The 22,522-nt window shown below is 41.6% G+C and overlaps 1 protein-coding gene across 2 annotated transcripts; it reads left to right on the top strand.

Moving 5' to 3' along the window:
• Nucleotides 1-85: 85 nt before the first annotated feature.
• On the top strand, nucleotides 86-22,501 carry lin52 (lin-52 DREAM MuvB core complex component). Of its 2 annotated transcripts, none has more exons than XM_054795568.1 (6): nucleotides 86-140; nucleotides 1,087-1,161; nucleotides 1,242-1,279; nucleotides 1,357-1,423; nucleotides 1,503-1,586; nucleotides 22,356-22,501. In XM_054795568.1, the coding sequence occupies exons 1-6, from the start codon at nucleotides 122-124 to the stop codon at nucleotides 22,409-22,411; spliced, it is 339 nt and encodes a 112-aa protein (XP_054651543.1). In that variant the 5' UTR covers nucleotides 86-121; the 3' UTR covers nucleotides 22,412-22,501. The 2 variants fall into 2 exon arrangements, with proteins under 2 accessions (XP_054651543.1, XP_054651542.1); XM_054795567.1 differs by lacking the exon at nucleotides 86-140 and adding an exon at nucleotides 184-265.
• The last annotated feature ends 21 nt before the right edge of the window (nucleotides 22,502-22,522 follow it).

The following is a 22,522-nucleotide window of genomic DNA, read 5'->3' as shown; positions in this document are numbered from 1 at the left end:
TTACACTGTTTTAAAAAAAAAAAAAAAAACTCTAGTGGCAGAGGAGGGGAATTACATCATCACCGAGCTCTCCAAAAGTCTGCTGCCATTGGTTAACATTAGTCACGTGTTCAATTCGAAGATGGCGTCTCCAAATGGAGGTAAATTCTAATTCTTTACCGAGCTGTGCTACGTCTATGTCACAATTTGGCATTGTTTATGGACAGAAAATCGTCGTCCATCTCACTCGAACACGACACCGAGTCAACGAGTACATATTCGTTGTGTGTGTGTGCTGTTAAAGTATCTGTTTGACCTAAAGCTTCAAGTAGCCACAGTGTTTGTACAATGTATAACACAACCAGGGGACATTTGACACATAAACAGCTAAACGTGGCATTAAATGTACGTCTTCGTTAATTCAACATTTGAGTTAAATCACACATTACATTATCGTTTAACGGTGTAATGAACAAGCGTTCGTGTCATTCATGAAATGCGACTTGGTTGGCTTTTTTTTCTCGTTAGTATTGGCTACGCTAAATGGCTACATTTTATGCTCTGTTGATCCTGTGTTGGACCAAAATAACATGTTCACTATATCTAAGGTTTGTCTCATTGCAAAATATTGTTTTGACTGTCTCAGTCACAATCAATAGGCTCAACGAATTACAGTATTCGTCATGTTAAACAAGGAAGAAACAATTATATGACTATACTAACGATATATACTTACCGGGCGCTTCATTAAGTACACCAGCACAATCTAATGAGATCACACAAAAGAGCTCAACAGCTATGCATTGTGGATTTCAATTGGCACTTAATTTAACCATATGTTTATTATATACAGTTTCCATTTGGTGTAACGCAATACTGCTGTGTTTGTTTTAACCCTCTCATCTAGCTAAATTAGGTAATCATACTAATGCAAACACCTTTCTGTATGATACTATATAATTGTGCACCATTGCAAACTATAATAACAAACATGGTTAATGTGATACCTCACTGAAAGTGTCACAAGTTCAATTTGGCCTTCAAATATACTATATAATTTATACAGAAAGTGAAACAAAAAGTGAATTATTGTTCTTGTCTTGATAGGTGAAGACTTTGAAACCTCTTTGCTCAGTTTGGAAAAGCTGGACAGAGCGTCACCTGACCTTTGGCCAGAGCAGCGTAAGGACTCCACATTTTCTCTTTGTTTGTGTCAGCATGTTTTGCTTGTTGTTTTAATGAAAGGCCTTTTTTTTGTAAAGTACCTGGAGTTGCTGAATTTGCTGCATCATATAAAAATGTGAGTTATTATCTGTCTTTAAATTATTACACCTTTTCATGTTTCACGCTCTTAAATGAAATGTTTTGTTTCTGTAGCCCATCACAAATTCACCCCCCAAGTGGATGGCTGAGCTTGAGAGTGAGGACATCGAAATGTTAAAAGGTGCTCTATTGTGATTTTACAGGATACAGAGGATTTGACTGGAACAGGTGTAATGCTAATGATGTTTTTTTTCCGGCAGAGCTGGGCAGTTTGACAACAGCTAACCTAATGGAGAAGGTCAAAGGTCTTCTGAACCTCGCTTACCAACTGGGCTTAGAAGAATGTAAGTACCACGAGCAGCATAAGGTGTTAAGAACAATTTTAATGATGCTTGAAATAGCACAACATAATGGCAATGACAATGACTTGACTGCTGTCATAATAATATGTCTTCATTTTATGAACTAAAAACCTTTAACATTTTACACGTGGAGGTTATCATTTCACCACTAGATGGCGCCTAGACATGCAGTAATACTGTAGACATGCAGTTCAGTACAGCATTATCCTAGGTAAAAATTTATACGTTATTTGGAATCACCTCATGTCCAACAAGTTGACCTTCACAAATAATAGATTCGGGTCAATCTTGTTATAGTGGAGAAAGGTTAGAAACACTGGCACGACCACAGGAGCTGATAATGTAACAAGTGCTCCAGCATGTGATGCATGCAAAATCTACTTTTTAATCCTTTCCCCTTTCACTACCTCCATTGTCATAATCCTTGGGGAGTGTGGATTAGAGAGATATAGCTAAGTGCTCGTATTTTCCTGAGAGAAAACGGGTGTTTTGTTTTCCAGTGAAATAACACAGAAGCCCTGAGGAATTGTGATGTAGACTGCTCTAATACAAGTACGGGATTGTTTGCTAGATAAATACATACATTTAAACAGCACATGCAGAGATGTTGTACAGCAGCATGCCTTTGACTCAAACAACTGAAATTACTCTAAATCCAATCAAACCAAGCATAATATTGGAAATACTTTGATGTCATTTCATTGATGAATGGACTCTGATGTTTTTCGTCCTTCAAAAAACTTATCCAATTGTAGGTAGTGGTGTTGAGTGAAGTTTGCAACATTTAAGGTAGGAGTGTCCGCCAGGGATCACACATAGAAAAATTGAGGTATGCATTAAAGATGCTGAAACCAATCTAGTGTCGGTCAATATATGCTCAGCCATCGAAACAAAAGTCTTTGCTTTGTGTTATGGATGACAAAGCAAATTACTTTAAAATCTAACAATATTAATATTAATTCCTAAGTTATATTTTTAGAATATGCAGAGGGCCAGTAAAAAAAATGAGCTGCTGGCCAAAAATGGCCTCTGGGCCGTACTTGGGACACCCCTGATTTAAGGTATTGTAATGTAATGTGTTGTAATGCATAAGCATTCCAGTAGATAGACACTTGCATGAGTTGTGGAGGACAGAGGAAAAGTATCGTTGAATTGCACCTTTTGTTGACTTCCGTATGTTCTCAAATAGCAGCACGGGCATTTACTTACTCAACTGCAGAGAGTTCCAGGCCTCTATTTGAAAAATGCCATCTATTTAAGCTTTTATTTGTACAAATGCTTGTGTAACTGTTAGGGGTGTCCCAGTACAACTTTTTCCACTTCCGAAACGATACCGATATTGCAGCCTTGAGTGTCGACCGATTCCAATATCAATACTTTTATTATTTATTTTGTAGTGTGGAATGTTAAAAAAAAAAAGCTTGATCAAGTGATATTACTCAAACAGACAACAATAATCAGCATAAGTAGGTATGAGAAAAAGTAACTTACTCAGGATCCTCATACTGTTTTTTTCGTTTTGTTTGTTTTTGGTGCCGCTCTGGATGCATGATGGGGTTTGTCCGGAACCGTCCTCGGTTCTGTGCCATCTTGGGGGACTTGTTCATGGCGGGTTTTGGTTTTTGGCTGTAACATCTTTTTTGGACCTTAATGAAAAGTATTGCCGCACGAGCCACGGCTGACATCACTCCAGCTCCTTGCTACTTTGTTAGCATGTTAGCACACGCTGTTGCTGTGATTACACGGGCTCTCTTCAGCCAATGCTGGAGCAGCGTCTGGAATGGATGCTTGTATCGGAGCGCTTATATCAGCGATTTTAGATGTAGGCCGATATCAGACCAATATCAATACCCGATCGTGACAGCCCTAGTAACTATGGAGATAGAAACGCTGATTTTGATCATTGATCAGTGAACATTTGTTACTCCCATCTTCCCATATTGGAACGGAATGCCTCACATTAGCTGTTTCTAATGGGTCCTATTATTCTTTGCTCCTATCAGTAATGCAGTGCAGTTGTACTTATTATTGTTCCCTACTTACATTTCATTATGTCAACAAGGCCTGAAACAGACAAGGGTTCTGGTGAAATTCAAGTTAATCACATTTGCACTTGTTGCTTGACTGTAAGACCATGCTGATGTGTGTTGGATGTTTTATTAGTTACGTGATTTTTTTTAACGCTTTTTTCATGGGTTGGTTTGTCAAAATAGTCTTCTTCATCTTTTTAACCAAGGCCTAACATCACAGCATAACATGACAACTAAAGTGTTTAATCTCCCTGAATTCTTCTGAATCCACAAGAGCATGCAATCCACTTGGTATAAAGATGTTAGCTGTCATAGGTGGAGGACTACAGGATTTGCAATCCTGTCATGTATTGGTGCTTGACGGGACACAATGATGGTTATTATTGGTGTCGGAGCTGCCCTGTAATGGGGGGACCTGTTTAATGCTCTCTAGTTTAATTTTCTCCTTTTCCTAGCTGTCAGGGGAGGGCTTGTAAATCTCAGCTACTTTTTCATCACGTTTGCGGTCCTCCTCAGGACACGTAAATGAGAAGACTCGGTAGAGGCACAGTGAGCGAGGGTTAGGAGACGGGATTTACTGCTCCACCCGCACGGACATGTGGACCATTAAAGGGGAAGCTGGTTAATGGGCAGGGCACAATCAAGCTGTGAAAACTCACCCAGCCGCCTCCAGTCAGAAAGGCGACCTGAGCCAGACTTTAATAAAACACATAAAAATCATTCCCTTCTGCTCTGGATAGCAGCTGAGCCACTGTTGATTTTTTTTTCCTGTCGACACATCATGGTTTCATGTTAATACATCAGCTTGGATGTAATGGGATAGCGTGACACACCCTTCCCCCCCCTCCCTTGCCAACTCCCACCAGCACCTCCAACAATGGCTGTGTGATGCTGGCCTGGTTTATTCCCATTGGGGCTTGACGCGTGCCTCTTCCTTCGGCCCAGCTGTTACTCCTCCTAGTGATGAATAACTCTGTCGTGGGCTGCTGAGTGTGGGCATCAGGCCTTGCGCCTCCAGGGAAAGCTCAGTGCTCTGATAAGTGCTGTTATTGGAGGTAATTGAAAGCTGAGTGTTCCTTAGGGATACTCTGAAGGGACTCTGCTTAGGATTGGGCCGAGTTGGTGAAGGTACTCTATCCTACTTTAACACTAAAAACTGTAGCACTACGTGTATCTGTGTCGAACCGTTCAATACACATGCGTACCGAACCGTGACCCCTGTATCGAACAATACACAGTTTCGTATTTATTTTTGTTAACTTCTGACGGTGCTCTGTGCTGAAAGCTCAGTGTATCTGCAATCAACTCCTCTGGCTTAGGTTGCATTGTCAAGCACAGGGCCACTGAGCGCCGCCTCCCACATTCATACCATGCTGAAAATGTTAAAAAATGTGAAAAATGTTGGCAATTTCAATGAAATTCAAATTAAAAAAGGCAAGGTAATAAATTCTTTGTATCGAAAAAATATCGAACCGTAACTCAAACGTATCGAAACAAACCGTGAATTCTGCGTATTGTTGCACCCACACTAAAAACATGGTTTTAATTAAGATCAATATTGTCGGTCAGATGTGAATTTTAAATACATTATAATGAATCCACTGTTCAACTCCTGTCGAGTTTGGAATTGTGGCAGTTGCCATGACAACACAACTATGAACCCTAGCAAGTGGTTCTATATTCATCATGTTTCAAGGAGTTAGTGACTGTCTTTACTGTCTTCACTTTAGGGCAGTGGTTCCCAAACTTTTTACAGTTGCGTACCCCTTCAGACATTTGACCTGAAGCCACGTACCCCCTACCCCTGCACACTTAATAAACATTAACCTTTTATCTTAATTAACCTGAAATATTCAACATACTTCATTGGTCCATTCATTTTATAGTAATTCCGGGTCAAAAGTGTGTATTTTGTATGCTTACATTAGAATAAAGTTTGACATGAGCACTGATCAACAGATAAGTAGTCTTCCCACATATTTTACTCCACTCTGATGTTGGCATCCTTCCCTTTGAATGGCTTGAATTTCAGCTTCACTTGTCCCCTCAGGGTGGCTATGGTTTAATTCTGCATATTCATTTCATACCAAACTGAAGGGGAAAGTTTAACAATCATGATAAAGCAATATGTGTCCAAAAGTGTATTTTTTTAATATTGATGTCTGTTGTAAGCAGAACATTTTGTAACATTGTCTTACTGTTATGAGCAACAAGTGGTTGTTTTGGTAAATATCACGTGATTTGGGCTGCATGTGCATGTTTGGGTGTTTTTCCTGCGATTTCCAAGTGTCCGTGAATACAGCAGCAACTTGTGCCCGAGGAGTTACGTGATGCACCTGAATACACCATGATTAGAAACAAGCTAGCTCAGCAGTGATAGCGGTTTGCTAGTTTTGATCCTTCTTGTTGAGTATGAAGTGTCCATTATGTGACCAGGATCTACCCATGGTGTCCCAACTCTAAAATAGAACTAGAAATAGAAAAATACATACAACCAACAATAAAGCCTCATTTTCGGAAATCCCCACTGACAGTGACAGGTTTTCACCGCTGCGCCGTGTGGGGATTAATTGGAACACCAATATAAATTAATTCTTCAAGCTAAAACACTCTTAATGCACAAAATAATCATCACACTTACTGTATTTGTTGATATGATGTACACAGAGCAATGAACAAGTCATGTGCCCCTATGACAATTGGGGGTACCCCACTTTGGGAACCTAGGCTTTAGGGTATCTACAGGGACTTAAAGTCTTAAAATCAGATCATTTTAGGCTTGAAAAGTGTAAAATTCAAAAATACGAATTTGAAAGGTCTTAAAATATATCAACTGTTGCTGCCATGATTAGTCAACTTAGTTGTCATAGTCGACCATGAAAATTAGTCAATTGCAATCAACGAATCGTTATTGTTGACCAGCCAGTCAAATCTGTGCATCGGTGCTAAGCATTGTGACACGAAACACAACAGACAGACGAAAGAGGAGCAAAGTGAAGCGAGCAACACGGAAGAACAAGTGGGAAATTGTGGGAAAAATCAGGGGTGTCCCAAGTACGGTCCAGAAAGAAGAAGGAAACTAATGATATATATGGAGAGAAAGGACCAGTGAGACAAGTGAAAGTTGAATAAACGGCACATCTTGACATGAAGACTTTTTTTTTTTTTTAACTTGTGTGTGTTATTTCGTTGTTTTTATGTTTATTTTGAATACAACTCAAGGACCAAGACATAAAGTCACCTGTACCATGACAGATGCAAATATTATAAATAACTTAGCCGCCTTTTGTTAGAATCTCATTAATTAAACTGTTGAAAAACATGACGTATGCACGATATAAGCAGATGCATCTGCATTTCCATTAGGCTATGCCATATTAGTCATATTAGTTTGGAGTAGCCTACTATCTAAATCAGGGGTATTCAACTAAAATTTAAATAGTGAAAGATGAGCGAATTCAAGAAACAATACAATCAGTTGATGTTGATGCATCAACAGTTGATGCAAAATACAGGGAAGAAGAGTCTTGAACTTGTGTTTGTCTCAATTCATTATTATTTATTTATTATTACACTTATTATATATGATTTCTATTTATTATGAAAAATCTTTATAATTACATCATCATGATTAAAAAATCACATATGGAATACAGGGAGTGAGTAATCGTACTTTAATAGATGTAGAACGGATGGGGGGTAGGAATAAATAAGCTTTGCTTCTTCCTTCTCCTTGTATGCATGTCCAAATAAAATTAAACCATTACCATTGCCAAATGCGACTTGCTAATGTGAACACAAAGTGTCTGGAAAGTGACGTGCATGTGCAAAAGCACAACACCACTCGCAGTTCCGTTTGTTTACGGAAGTAAAGATTGCTGCAGTGTGCGCTCTAGTGTGCTTGTGCTCTAGTGATGTGCGATACCACTGATTTCATTTACGATCCGATACTGGGTCAAATTCAGGCTGGTATCGGCCATACAGATCCGATACTTTGTGTGAATTCACCTATTGTGTCTTTAAAAAGTAGTGTACAGTATTTCAAATCATAGCATAAAGAATAGAACACATAGTCATTTTGAAACCCTGAAATATACTGTGGTAGTGGGATGTTTTACAATATAACCAAGCTAATATACAACATCAGAAAAAACTAAGGCCAATATTGTATATATGAAGTATCAATATTTTGATTTCAGAATCAACTTTAGAGCATGAAGAGCTGGTATCGGAAGAATCAATATTTCAGTACCAAGCCGCACATTACGCACATGCGCCTTAAGGCGTTTGTGGCGATTTCAAGGATTTTGTGCAACAGGTGTCAATATTTAAGGTGTGTGGGTAGATGTCTGAGGCAGGAGTGGTGAGACATTGACGAGAGCTGCTTCACTAACACCTTTTTAAAAACAATTTTCGGATGAGAAGAACTTTTGCCTACATTGGTGAGTACCTTTATCCAAGTCTTGCACGATAAACCACACCTTTCGATGACTGCCTACATTCATGAGTACCTTTAAAGTCTCTGTAAGCACAACAATACCCACCTTTGATGATGTATAGATGTGATATATGCGACCTGACCTTTCATAATGAGATACAGGTCACATATGAGCAAAAAAAATCGTCCTGCATTGTGAACATAGCCTGAGTCACCAATGTGTGTATGCTTCGTTTCGTCTCTCGACTAATGTGCGAGGCGCACTGTTTGGCCGCATGATAACCAAGACAGTGTAAGAAAAGCAAGTTATGTTTGTGACAATAATTTTTGTCAAAAAAACGAATTTTACCAAAACCGGGGCGTACGAAAACCGAGGTTCCACTGTATATAATGTATAGAGTATAAAAATGGTAGCAGAAACACTGAAATCTGAATGGGATCAAACAAAACAAGACGAGAGCCAATCGCCTTACAGGACCACCTGTCGTCGTCCCTCGCTCATTACAATGCCACCTGCGCCGACCCCTGTTGCTTCTGCCTGTGTGAAGGTGAGCCTGAAGGTCACCCTGCCTTGACAGTTTCTAATGGTTCCTCATTCAACGCCTCCTTCTCCTCCACACCCCCAGGATCAATCTCAGGCCTATTAGAAGTGTGCCGCCGCTGAATATGATTGCATTCACCCGGCCCCACTGCTGCTAATGTGCCTCGATCAATCCATCAGGGCGGGCTGACCACTGGACGGGTGGTTATGAAGTGCCTTTGCTGACAGTCGTTGAATGAGGAGCAGGGGGTGCCTCTCTGATACCCTTCTTCACCCTCCTCCTCTTCTCCACTCCTAATATGCTGGGCTCATCTTTTCTTCTTTAGCCAGTTTTTTCCTGGGATCTTCAGAATTGAAAAGGGACTTTACTTTTCACTGATTTTCTCTAGCGTTAACCTTTAAAATCATCTTGTGCTTGATTCTTGCGCTGCCAAATACAGTGGTTCATTGTTGGGGAAAGTATCCCTACAAACATTTTGCAACCAAATGAGTGTCTGCAGCAGGTTGCGGCTATATCTGCTAGAGCTTGTTCATATACCAGGCAGGATCAGTGTTGACGCTGTGTGAAAGGAGAAGAGGCAGAGCTTTACACACATACACACACCTCTCCTCGTCTCTGCCTGCCTGCCTCCTCCCTGAGCAGATCGGAAATGACACCTCATTTCCATAAAGGCATTAGGAATTCATTGAATTTTCGTTCCCAGCTAATCATAGCGCGGCTGTAAAACCTTTTAGGCTTTTTAATGAATGATTTCTGACTGATTGCCTATTAATAAGGACACCTCTTGAACAGGCATAGTAAGAGGCTGAGACTAGAGTGCAAATGTGTTTGTTTTTGTTTGTTTGTGTGCGTGTGTGCGTGCGCGCATACGTGTGTGTGTGTGTGTCAATGAGGCAAAAATGCAGGGCCCCCCCCCCCGGTTGGGACATAAAGAGGAACCAGTAGCTCCCCTGGGAAATCACAGCTCGTGTCTGCATCTTAAATATCCCTGTGAAGTATCAATAAGTGGGTAATTGAATTTTGAACACAAACATGAGCGTCAGGTGTATGTGTCGCGCGGCGGAGGAAGGGGTGTGGGGGGGCTGTTTTGAGTGAGGGCAGCAGGGCATGAATGTGTGCAAGTGCTTCTATGCTTGTGTGTTTCATCTCTCTGTGTCTCCCCTATCTCCCCCCCCCCCCAGGGAGGAGGGTGGCGAAAGTGGATGTTAAACCCATTAAATAAAGCTTACAGGCCATAATAGCTGAGCACCACTTGGAGACGGGCAGCGAGGGTCAGATAAGTCCTCTTAGCTCTTAATGAAAGTGAATTGGGGCAGACGAGGGGCCGGGGTCCAGGACTCCAGTTAACCCAGGTGGTCATCTGTCTTTGGGGCTAACAGGGGTCCTGCAGCTCACTGGGAGCGTGCCATCCAGGAGGTGCGAGGGGGGTAGGGGATGGTGGAGTAATGATTACTCTCATTTCATACAGAGGGGAATAATGGTCGAGAGGGAGTGGTGGTGGTAGTAGGATGTGACAATGACACCCAGATCATTCACCATGAATGCGGCCCAGGAAGATGTTCCACTGCAATGTTTCCGCTACATTTCCATTCCAACCGCTTGTGATTTGCTACAAATGAAAATGATTTAACGCTGCAGAGCACGTACAAAATGGTTGAGTTGCGCCACAGAATTTCTTACACATATGTATGGGTGTGTTTTAATTTACAAAAAAGCCACCATTTGAGATGGAATCAGAACACATTCATCTGTTTTGTATACAGTATATAGTTTAATCTTCTTAACGACAATGTATTGAAGCTACTGCTCTTGTACATTGTACATCCTGTTAGCCCTGACTTTGGTGATAACGCTGTCTACCTCTGGTTGAAGCTAAAATGGAACCTCTAAAGATGAATACTTACAGTTGTACAATGTGGACTTAAGCCAAAATTGTCACAAGAATACGTCTAAGAAGTCACACAATTCTTTCATTTGCAAGATTAACACTTATAAGGCTGTTTTCTTTACCCTTTGGCTTTTTGTGTTTTTTGTGATCTCACCACAAATGGGGTAATAGGAATGGCAAATTACTGTTTAACCTAAAGACCCCGAAATTGAACTTGGAAAAGCAGTAGACCAATTTCTTTCCTGGCCGCTTAGTACAATGTGGTCAAAGCGACAATAAGTCGACATCATTAGTAAAAAAAGAATGGAACGTACACGGCAAAGCCAGTTGTTTAGCATTAATTTGAAGAGACTCACCTCTCAGGCCCATGCCGTAATCCTCCCTCTGCATTTGTGCCCTCCAAGTTTGTGCGGTGTTTTCCCAACAACAAACCCTGGGTGACCTCTGAGATTAAGGCCCTGCTGAATAAGAAGAAGAGGGTCTTCAACTCGGGGGACAAGGAGGAGCTGCGCAGAGTCCAGAGGGAACTCCAGCATAAGATCAGGAAGGGGAAGGACTGCTACAGGAGGAAACTGGAGAAGCGGCTGGAGGAGAATAATGCCAGGGAAGTCTGGAGAGGCCTGCAGACCATCACAGGCCATGGTAAAGGAGTGGGGAGAGACCAAGCCAGTGGGGACAAGATCTGGGCAGATGAACTCAATCTGTTTTTCAACAGATTTGAGTCTGCCCTCCCTCTCTCCCCTACCAACTCACCACTCTTCACCCCCACATCCCCATCCCAGCCATCCTCTACGCCCCTCTCCTAACTGATGATCAGGTGAGGAGTCAGCTCAAGAAGATCAAGGCAAGAAAGGCCCCGGGACCGGACGGCATCAGCCCTAGAATCCTCAAGGACTGTGCTGACCAGCTCTGTGGAGTTCTCAGGCACTTGTTCAATCTCAGCCTGAGCCTGGAGAAAGTCCCGGCCCTGTGGAAGACCTCTTGTGTGGTCCCGATACCAAAGACACCACGTTTCAAGGAGCCTAACCACTTCAGGCCTGTTGCCTTGACCTCTCACCTGATGAAGACCATGGAGAGGATTATCCTGCAGCACCTGCGACCCCTGGTGGGCACTCAGCTGGACCCCCTGCAGTTTGCTTACCGGCCTCGGATCGGAGTGGACGACGCAGTGATATACCTGCTGCACAGATCACTGCAACACCTGGAGGACAGCGGGAGCGCTGTGAGGGTCATGTTTTTTTTACTTCTCCAGTGCCTTTAACACCATCCAGCCGTCACTACTCAGAGTGAAGATGGAGAGTGTGGGAGTAGACCAACACCTGACTGCATGGGTTATAGACTACCTCACCAACAGACCACAGTATGTGAGGCTCCGTCACTGTGTGTCTGACATGGTACTCTGCAGCACAGGTGACCCTCAGGGTACGGTGCTCTCCCCTTTCCTCTTCACCCTCTACACCTCGGACTTCACACACAACTCCACACAGTGTCACATCCAGAAGTTCTCCGATGACACAGCTATTGTGGGTTGTGTTTCAGAGGGGAACGATCTGGAATACAGGACGGTCATCAGGGACTTTGCCGGCTGGAGTGAGCTTAACCAGCTGCAACTCAACACCAGCAAGACAAAGGAGATGATCATTAACTTCCAGAGGAAAAAATCTCACTTCACACCGGTGAACATCCAGGGAGCGGACATAGGGTTGGTAGACAGCTACAAATTCCTGGGTGTTCACCTTAACAACAAACTGGACTGGTCCGTCAACACCCACACCCTCTACAAGAAGGGCCAGAGTCGCCTCCACCTGCTGAGGAGACTGAGGTCCTTTGGTGTGTGCAGGACTCTTTTACGGACCTTTTATGACTCTGTGGTGGCCTCAGCCATCTTCTATGCTGTGGGCTGCTGGAGAGGGGGCAGCACGGACAGGGACAGGAGCAGGATCAATAGGCTGATCAGGAGAGCGAGCTCTGTCCTGGACAGTCCTCTGGACTCCGTGGAGGAAGTGGGGGAGAGAAGGATGTTGGCTAAGCTGACGTCCATCATGGACAACACCTCTCACCCGCTACATGACACTGTGGGTTCCCTTAGCAGCTCCTTCAGCAGCAGACCGTTACACCCACGGTGTAAGAAGGAGAGGTTCCGCAGGTCCTTCATACCGACCGCTGTCAGGCTCTACAACACCTGTACCACCTGAACCATGTTGTAGTCAATATGTATTCTTTACACTGTATTCTTTACTTGCGTATCTTGCTTGCTGCTGTAACAAGTGAATTTCCCCGCTGTGGGATAAATAAAGTACAAATACAAAATACAATACATTTGTACCACATGTTAGAATAGAATAGAATACATTTATTGTCCTTATACAAGGTACGAGATTAAAAAAAGGCTTCTCCTGTTTCAGTACAAACACAGTAATAAAAAAGTGCAAAGCTCAATAAAAACACAAGCTCAACAAAAGTGCGAAACACACTATAAACAACGTATTATACAGAACTACAGTTTGTTTCCCAACATTCATGGCACAGATGAGGAATAGTGAGGTAGTTTTGTAGGCAGCAGCAGTAACAGTGAAAGGAATATCAGTGTTTTACATGTGAGAGTTCAGGATGGTGATAGCTCTCGGAAAGAAACTATTTCTCAGTCTATTTGTCCTTACTTTAGTGCATCTGTAGCACTTTCCAGGTGGCAGCAGCTTAAACAGATGAAAACCGGGGTGTGAAGTGTGAACTAAGCTAATGGTGTGCACACAATTTCTAAAGTTATGCCAACTTATTTTTACACTTGCATGACAGTTAAGAATGTTAAAGCCCATGTCACAATTAATTTTGTTAAGTATTGTTACAGCATTTAATTATTTCAACTTATTTATTCTTTATTTATTCTTATTCCTATTATTTATTCTTGTTTTCAAGAGCGTATTAGAGTAGTTTCAGTATGTGAGCCCTCATACTGATTGCGTTTGACTTGGGAGGTTGTCACCCTACTGACAGAGTTATTATTCTTGTAAATTATCGCCAATTGCTTAGCTATAAGCAATTGCATATAGTGTACACGTGCCTCCCCCTAATGGAAGAACATACCAGTGAAATGATAATGAGATGGCGCCAAATCAGTAGGGCAAGGGAACAAGCCCTCGCAATCCATAAGGTGTCATTTAGTATGGATGGCAGTCGTAACAAGATGCTGATTAACTTAGTGCAAAATTAGTAATTGACCTTTCTAATCAACTAAACAAATCTCTAAGTTCTCCTAATCAGTATTGATCTCTCCTGTTGTATGACAAAGCTTGTGTGTGTCTGTGTGTTGTGTTGCGTGCTTGTGTCTTCGAGGTGAGTGATTTGGAGGGTTTTCCATCCTCTTCAGTTTGTTTAGTTGTTGTTCCTGATTAAAACAGAGTTGGAGGTAAAACCAAATGTGAGATATATTAATTTAGTGCACATATAACAAATATATGCCTTTTGTTTGCCACAAATACAAGTTACGTAAACGAAAATTAGTCACAAAGTCAGTCACAGCTGTTTCGCACAAATGCACTTGCTCATCGTGTGTGCACATCACAAAAGAAATCTTTGAGAACGAAAGGATTTGAAAATGGATGCTATGTTAGAAAACACTCAGTTCACAAGCCAAGACGATGCACGGGATTGTGACATATGTACAGTATATGTGTGTATGTATATACAGTGTACACATATATATATGTGTGTGTGTGTGTGTGTGTGTATGTGTGTGTGTGTATATATGTATATATATATATATATATATATATATATATATATATATATATATATATATATACGTGTGTATGTATGTATGTATATACGTGTGTGTGTGTATATATATATGTGTGTATATATAGGTGTGTGTGTATGTGTGAGACGCTATAGACAAGTTTGACTGTATATATATATATATATATATATATACACAGCCTCTAGCTTCCTTTTAGTAAGTAAAAACCTTGGCTATGATTGCACTACACTGTCATGTAGAACTACAAAGTACATTTGGAAGAACAAGAGGTGAATAAATGTATTGCAACTGATGTGAAACTGATGAGGGGTAGGATTAAATAAGCTTTGCTTCTTCCTACTCCTTTTTGGACATGCAAAATTGTGAATTGTACTATGTGATGTGCTACTGTTTGACTCATATGCATGTTCAGGATGAATTAAAACCAAGAACCATGATAATAACAAGCCTAGTAGTGCTGTACAGCTTTTATCCGCAGTCCGCAGTGCCCTCTACTGGTCAACATTATTATTATTATTATTATTTTCCCTTTTTTTTCTTTTGTTTCCTCTACTGGTAAACATTCAAACTGGACGCCAACCTGTCTATAGAGGCCACCTGTCTAAAGCGGCCACTTTTGCATACTCCCTCTAGTGGCCGCTATAGATTGTCCATAGGTATGAATGTGAGTATGAATGATTGTTTGTCTATATGTGCCCTGCGATTGGCTGGCGACCAGTCCAGGGTGTACCCCGCCTGTCGCCCGATGTCAGCTGGGCTAGGCTCCAGCATGACCCGCGACCCTAATGAGGAGAAGCGCTATAGAAAATGGATGGATGGATGGATGGATGTATAAGCTGCTACTTATATAGTGATGCGGCTAAATTATGGCTAAAAAAGAACTACAGTTCCCATGATTGAGTGCAGCTTCAGGAAGTACTGAGTTGGACGAGTGAAGTGGACGTTGATATCACGTTTTGAAGTCTTATGCAGCAATTGTGTTTTGACCTGACAAATCTTAAGTTTGATCATGTGTAGAATTATAACAGCTTCTGTTTGGACTGTTTGGACCGCAGCAGATGTTGAACTCTGATGGGAAAAAAAGCGTGTCATGTTTCACTATCGGAGCGAGCAAGTGACGCTGGGAACATCAAGTAGAGGTATTATTACAAGGTTTATAGTGTGTCTTTCTTTATAGTGTGTCAAAAAAGTCACTTGTCACCAACGGGTTTCGAAAGGCTAGACTACTGTTTGATGAAGAGCACAGCTCAAGCTAAAGAGCTAATTTGCCTCGAAACGTGAGTGACACTGAGCGTGACAACAAAAGAGAGAAAGAGACTGACAAAGTGGGTGACGAAGGAATTATGAGGCTGTTCAATTCTCACGCTGAATGCTACTTTAGTGGTTTTAGTTCCCAGGAGGAAGTATGAAGACAGCGATGAATGGCTTTTCGTGTAGGCTACTGTTTAACTAGCTGTGTTATACTGTTTGGTGCTGTTCAGGGAAAAAAAAATGTAATCAAAAAGAAAAAAATAAAAAATTGTTCTGTGTAACATCTTTCTTTGTACTAAATAACGCATGTTACGACATGGACACCTGCGGCGGCCTATATACAGTGGTGAGAAACAGTGTTTGCCCCTTCCTGATTTCTTAATTTTTTGCACAGGGCCATGTAGGTTTGGATTTTTTTCTCCCTTAATAATAAAAAGTTCCATTTAAAAACTACATTTAGTGTACAGTTGTGTTATCATTGAATAATGTTTATATTTGTTTGATGGTCTGAAGCATTTAAGTGTGACAAACATAAGAAATTAAGGCAGGGGACTCTTTCATACCACTGTATGTACAAATCTTTTTTTCACCATGAATTTTGTGGTTGCGGCTTATGTGCGCTCTATAGTCCAGAAATTATCATACACAGTCGTCCCTCGTTTAATTGGTTCCAGACCCGACAGCGATAAGTGAATTTCCACAAAGTAGGATTCAATATTGATGACTGGAATATTTTTTAGTGAGAGCATAGAAAACCTGTTCATGACTTTCTAATAGGGTTGTCAGGAGACACCCAACTCACGAGACGATGCACGAGATTGGGTCCATGAGACAAGTTGGAGATTTTAACATTAATTTTAAGAAAAGTACAATAAAAAAATATGACTGGACAAAAAGAGTCACAAAACAATGTAGGTGTGTTCTTAAATGTTTAGTGTCCCACAAACTGATGCTCTAAGATATTATTGTCAACATTTTTTAGACCAAATAAACGACTGTTATTATAACGATAATAATAATAATAATACAGCTCAGTCTTTTTCTCTAATCTACTTGTCTTTGTCTATTTATGTCAAGGCTGTCGAGCTGTTCTTTTGATATTTAGAATAAAAAATAGATATATTTTTATACATATATTTCAGGACAAATTTTTGTATTTTTATTCGTTATCAGTATCAACATTTTAGGTTTTTCTAGTTACATTATGCCTTCTTGCTTTATTTTTCCACTTTTACTGGGTTTTTGTTTTTTTATTTCTGCAATGATTTACCTTTTACAGATGGCCTCTGTGCCACACTGTGGACACCCATGTATTGCAAGGCAACGGAGGATTGTGACCAAGCTCTGCCTTCTTGGCTGTGGTGGTCAACGACTGGTTTGCATTGTGGAGGGGTTTTTACAGCTTTCAGGCTTGCATTGCATGGCGGTACAGAGGTGGAGCTCACTCACGTTCGCATCCTTGGTGGATTCTTCACCTTTGTTGATCGCTTGTATTTAATTACCGAATAAATGCATGAAGAAAGAAACACTTATATGTGCTAAATATAGTGACAATGTTGCTGAATTGTCAACACGGATCTTTTCTATGTATGAGGTTTGCAGTGGCGGTTCTATCTATGGGCCACATGGACGATTGCCCAGGGCGGCATTCTCCTTGGGGTGCCATGAAGGGGACAGAAAAAAAAAAAGATTTGTGCTCAGCGCTCATTTCCTCATCTAGTCAGTATATATGTAGAAGATGGACGCCCTCTACAGGCTGGATACTCGCACCCCCATGCTGCTCAGACATCATCAAACGTTCACCACGAGTGCGGGTCAGGGGGGCAGTGTTCGAGTTCACTGCTGGGTCTCAGTCTTCAGGTTAATTACAAGGTAAAGTAAATTACAACAGTAACTGCTCAAAAATAAAACATTTTATTCTTAATATTATATTATGTTAATTATATCGCAGACACTGGGGGTGTGTTGTGAAACGGAACCATTGATCGTGAGTGCTCAATTCAATGAGCATCAATAGAACTGCTCAGTGTTTAAGGGTGCAGACAAGTCCAAACCTCTACATGGGTTGATCTGCCAAATCTTTAAGCAAAGTTGATCAAATGTAGAATTACTACAGCTTTTGCATGGACATCAACAAGTAGCAAGCAGCTGTTTAACTCCGATGGAAAAACATCCACACGTCATTCGCTGACGCTGTCAACACCAAGATAGGTTGGATTGCAAGGTGTGCCTAAAGCACTTAATCTGCACTTCCAATAATTCAAGATTCAAGATTCAAGAGAGTTTTATTGTCATATGCATAGTAAAGCAGCAGTTATACTATGCAATGAAAATCTTATTCTGTTCATTCTCCCAAGAAAAGAAAGAAAACACAAGAATAAGAATATAAGAAACATAAACATATATACCAATAAATTAAGCAACAACAACAGAAGAGACATTATTACAAATAAATACAAATAAATAAATAAATAAAGTGCTATGAGTGTGTGCATGTGTTGCGTGCGGCATGTGTGAGTGCTTCGTTGAGAAGCCTGATGGCCTGTGGGTAAAAGCTGTTTGCCAGCCTTGTGGTTCTGGACTTCAAACTCCTGTAGCGTCTGCCTGACGGTAGGAGTGTGAATAACGAGTGTTGTGGATGTGTGCTGTCCTTGATGAGGTTGTGTGTTCTTCGTAGGACTCTAGATTTATAAATGTCTTGTAGTGAGGGGAGGGCTGCCCCAACAATTTTCTGTGAGGTCTTGATCACCCGCTGGAGTGCCTTCCTATCTCGTGTTGTACAGTTACCGTACCAAACAGTGATGGAGGCGGTAAGGACACTTTCGATAGTGCATCTGTAGAAGCAACTCAGGATTGTGGTGGACATGCCAAATTTCCTCAGTCTTCTTAGGAAGTACAGTCTCCTTTGGGACTTCTTCATAATTTGTTGGGTGTTGTGAGACCAGGTGAGATCCTCGCTGATGTGTGTGCCAAGGAACTTGAAGGTTTTCACCCTCTCCACCTCAGTCTCATCAATAACCTGGGGTCTATGCGGCTCCTTTTCCCTTGTTCTTGGGTCGATGATCATCTCTTTAGTCTTATCTGTATTGAGAAGGAGATTGTTATCACGACACCAAGCTATGAGGTCCGCCACCTCTCTTCTGTATGATGTTTCAACGCCACCACCATCAGTCCGATGACTGTAGTGTCATCCGCAAATTTAATGATGCTGGTGTTGTTCTGGGAGGCCACGCAATCGTAGGTGAAGAGCATGTAGAGGAGCGGACTCAGCACACACCCCTGTGGGGTCCCAGTGCTCACAATTCTTGAGCTGGATCTGCGATTGTGGACTCAGACTGACTGGGGTCTGCCTGTGAGAAAGTTAAACACCCAGTTACAGAGGGAGGGAGACAGGCCAAGTGTGAGGAGCTTATTTGTGAGTTTGTGGGGGCTGACTGTATTAAAAGCAGAGCTATAGTCTATAAATAGCATTCTGACATATGTGTCCTGGCCCTGTAGGTGAGAAAGGGCTGTTTGGATGGCAGTGTTGACTGCATCATTCGTGGACCGGTTCTGGCGATATGCAAACTGTAGAGGGTCCACAGTTGCCGCCGGGATGCTCTTTTTGATGTGGGTCATGACTATTCTTTCAAAGCACTTCATTACAATAGGAGAGTGCTATAGGGCGATAGTCATTCAAGCAGGTCACGTTGCTCTTCTTGGGTACGGGCACTATGGTGGTGGACTTAAAGCAGGTCGGTACAGATGCTTGTGCAAGCGACAGGTTAAATATGTCAGCAAGCACATCAGCTAGTTCTGATGAGCAAACCCGAAGTGCACGTCCTGAGATGTTGTCTGGGCCTGCTGCTTTTCGTGGGCTTGTTTTGTTCAGAACCCTGCGCACATCAGCTGATGTCACCATGAGAGGTGAGTCCTGTGTGTTCCCCAAGTCCAGCCACCCTTTCTGCTCATCAGGAGTTTGGGTGTCAAAGCGGGCATAGAACTCATTCAGCTCATCTGGAAGTGTGGTTTGGCTGGACGTGGCTACGCTACTCCGCTGTCGATAGTCTGTGATGTGCTGGAGTCCCGCCCACATGCGCCGAGGGTCTGAGGTGGAATAGTAGCCCTCCAGCTTCTGTCTGTACTGTCTTTTGGCCTCTCGTATGGACCTCCTTAGGTCATATCTGGCCTTTTTGTAGTCCTCAGCGGTGCCCATGACAAATGCAGTCGAACGAGCACGTAGCTTAGCCCTTACATCACAGTTCATCCACTGTTTTTTGTTAGGGTATTTTCTGTAATACTTGGTGGTGGTAACGCATTGTCACTTGCATATTACATATTATCATTCATAGTAGCGATGCCGTAGTTTAGTCTGATTGGCTTCTGGCTGCCCTGCTATCACGATACAGCTTTTCTCCAAATGAGAAATCTCGTCACGTATTAACGTCGGCGCAAGAGTTGGAAATTAGCAATAGCTTTAAACTCTCTGTACAACACATCAGTTGCATTTAGGGTATTGGAACTCTGTTAAATGGTATCATCCCTATTTGAATAGAATCGTATTCTATGTTTGAAATTAATAAAAACAAAATCATTTTATGCTCTGGTTAAGATTTTCTTGAGGTAGTTTTATTTTATGTGTTGCCTGATAAGCTGCAAAGGAAGCTGATTTATGCAGTGAATTGTAATTAATGAGTTGCTCAGTGGCATTGCGGGGGCCTCGAGGGGCGTGGCACAGTCATCTCAGGCCGTTCTGAAGATGAAGAGAGGAGAGAGATCATGACATTGTTAATGAAATAAAAAAATGAGCTGCTGCAAAACCGCCACTAATAAGAAAGTGGAGATTTCGGGTCCTCCCAGTATAATTGCGTTGCCTCATTTTGATGACTTAATTTCAGAAGCTTTCCGTGTGTCTCCAGATATGCCCCAAATGTTTAGAGCAATCGGGAGTGATGGCAACGTGCAAAATTAATTTGTGCTATTGGAATTAGCATCGTCTTTAACCTAATGGCAGACACCTCAAGGTGACGTAGAGCCCACGCCCACTATTGCTATTATAATTCCACACTGGGAGCCTCATCAGAATTACCAACTGGGCCCAGCTTTTTCATTAGCCGCCGTGTGCAGAGAAGAGGATTTTTTTAACAGCAGACAGCTATCTTTTGCGGGCATTATGAAGTTGGATTACATTCTGCTTAACACCTATTTGCAATCACTCGCAACATGCATTTATATTGTGGGATGTGCAAGGTTCCACTGAATGAAGTCACAGAGGTAATTCCAGCTCGGCAGTTCATAAAAGCGCTTCTTCTCATCTTGAACAAAGAGCAATTACTTTACCTGGATGGTGCCTCACTGCCTTTTCTGCAGGGTCTCTGAGGATACTGTAGAAAAGTTGCCATAGTCATACAATGGTTTTAAGAACGATTGGCAGCTGTGTAAAGCCTGGTGGTGTTTTCTGTTACTGTGTATCTTTGTAACAACATTCAGTGTGTTCCAAAACTAGGACAAAGGCCTGTTTGCCTCTGTGCCCATCACCCATTTGTCATTTAGGAACCCTGTAAATACCTTACTAATTTTACTTACTAATACACACTAAATACTAACCTTTTGCAACTGCACATTATCTACTTGGCTCACCATGCCTCTTATAATTGTTGAGGGATGGGCATTAAAAGTTTTGTCTTGCTCAATTAACTTGGAAAATTAACAATTGATATTTTTTGTTTAGCGCAACATCCCAAGCTGACATATTTCTTTAGACCACACACTAGTTAAGACTTAATCAACTGCGCCTCCTGGTTGCAGCCAAGTTGCGCCCTGCATTTTCATTTTGATTCGATTTTTTGGCAGTAGGTTTCCTGTCTAACACACCATTCATTTAAAACCTGATTAAAAAAAAAAACAAAAAAAACTTTTTTTTTGTCTTATAATTTTCAATTTTATATTCGGGTCAGTACTGTTTCTAGCACAAGTGTATTGTCAGGGGAACTTGCCCCCGACCACCAATGAATCAACAAAATGACCCACAAACTACAAGATTTGAGATTTGATTGTCCATGCCACACTGCAACTGCCCGGACCACACGCTCCTGCTTCTTTCTACTGACATAGATGGGCGTGGTAACACATAGATGGACGTGTTCAGTGAAGTTTCAATATTAGTCACACCAGTTCCGGTAGTGGAATGTTGAGGAGGCGGCTGTTTAGCTCACGTCTGTGGAATGTGTTTATGTCCTTGAGATGGCCTGTAGCTGACCTGAGCCCACGCATGTGGTGGGGACAACCTTGGACATGTCTCCCTTATCGCAACCGCTTCCTCTCAGTCCACTCACGGTACTTTTCCACTTCTACAGAATAAACAGAGAATCACAGTGATACTTGAATGGTTGATTAACTTCAGATAATAAAATATATGTAGCGTATGTACATACATTGGTATTTGATATTGCAAGATATGTAAGAAAATCCTCAACATGTATTTTGGAGAAAAAAGAAAACTCTTTATGTAAAATTCTTGTCTGTCATTTATCTCATGCTCCATCATATGCCTTGATTACATGATAAAGATAATGGAGACATTTTGCTTCTCAGTATTCTCCTCTCTCATCTCCAGTGCTTTGCATACATACGTAATGTTCACGCACCAGCACCTCTGAGCTCCTGTGCAATCAAGCGAATCACCAGACTGCTCTTTTTAAGTTGTTTACCACGTTGTGAATGAACAGATGTTTGTATAAATTGCCTTTCCAGTGTGACAGTGCACATATTAAATTCATGCTTTGCATTACTGATTGTGTGGCTCAAGAATAGTGTCCGTGTTTTTGGTAAACCTTTTAATTTAACGCTCTTGTTTTGTTTTTCAGCCAGAGAAATGACCAGAGGGAAGTTCCTGAACATCTTGGAAAGGCCTAAGAAGTGACTCGTTGTTTTTTGTTTTTTTTTTACATTTTTACAAAATATTTGACATGTGGAACTACAAGATGAATCATATTACCTTATTGATTAATATCCAACGATATGATAGGAGTTC

This window comes from Dunckerocampus dactyliophorus, chromosome 13 (assembly GCF_027744805.1).
Source record: "Dunckerocampus dactyliophorus isolate RoL2022-P2 chromosome 13, RoL_Ddac_1.1, whole genome shotgun sequence".
Lineage (NCBI taxonomy): Eukaryota > Metazoa > Chordata > Actinopteri > Syngnathiformes > Syngnathidae > Dunckerocampus > Dunckerocampus dactyliophorus.
Note: the sequence above shows the minus strand (reverse complement) of the source record. Positions and strands in the feature narration are given on the sequence as shown.

Coding starts and splice junctions, on each gene's coding strand:
- lin52 (XM_054795567.1), top strand. CDS start 199: ATGGACAGAAAATCGTCGTCCATCTCACTCGAACACGACACCGAGTCA. Junction 1,280..1,356: donor TTGCTGCATCATATAAAAAT/GTGAGTTATTAT, acceptor TTGTTTCTGTAG/CCCATCACAAATTCACCCCC. Junction 1,424..1,502: donor GGACATCGAAATGTTAAAAG/GTGCTCTATTGT, acceptor TTTTTCCGGCAG/AGCTGGGCAGTTTGACAACA.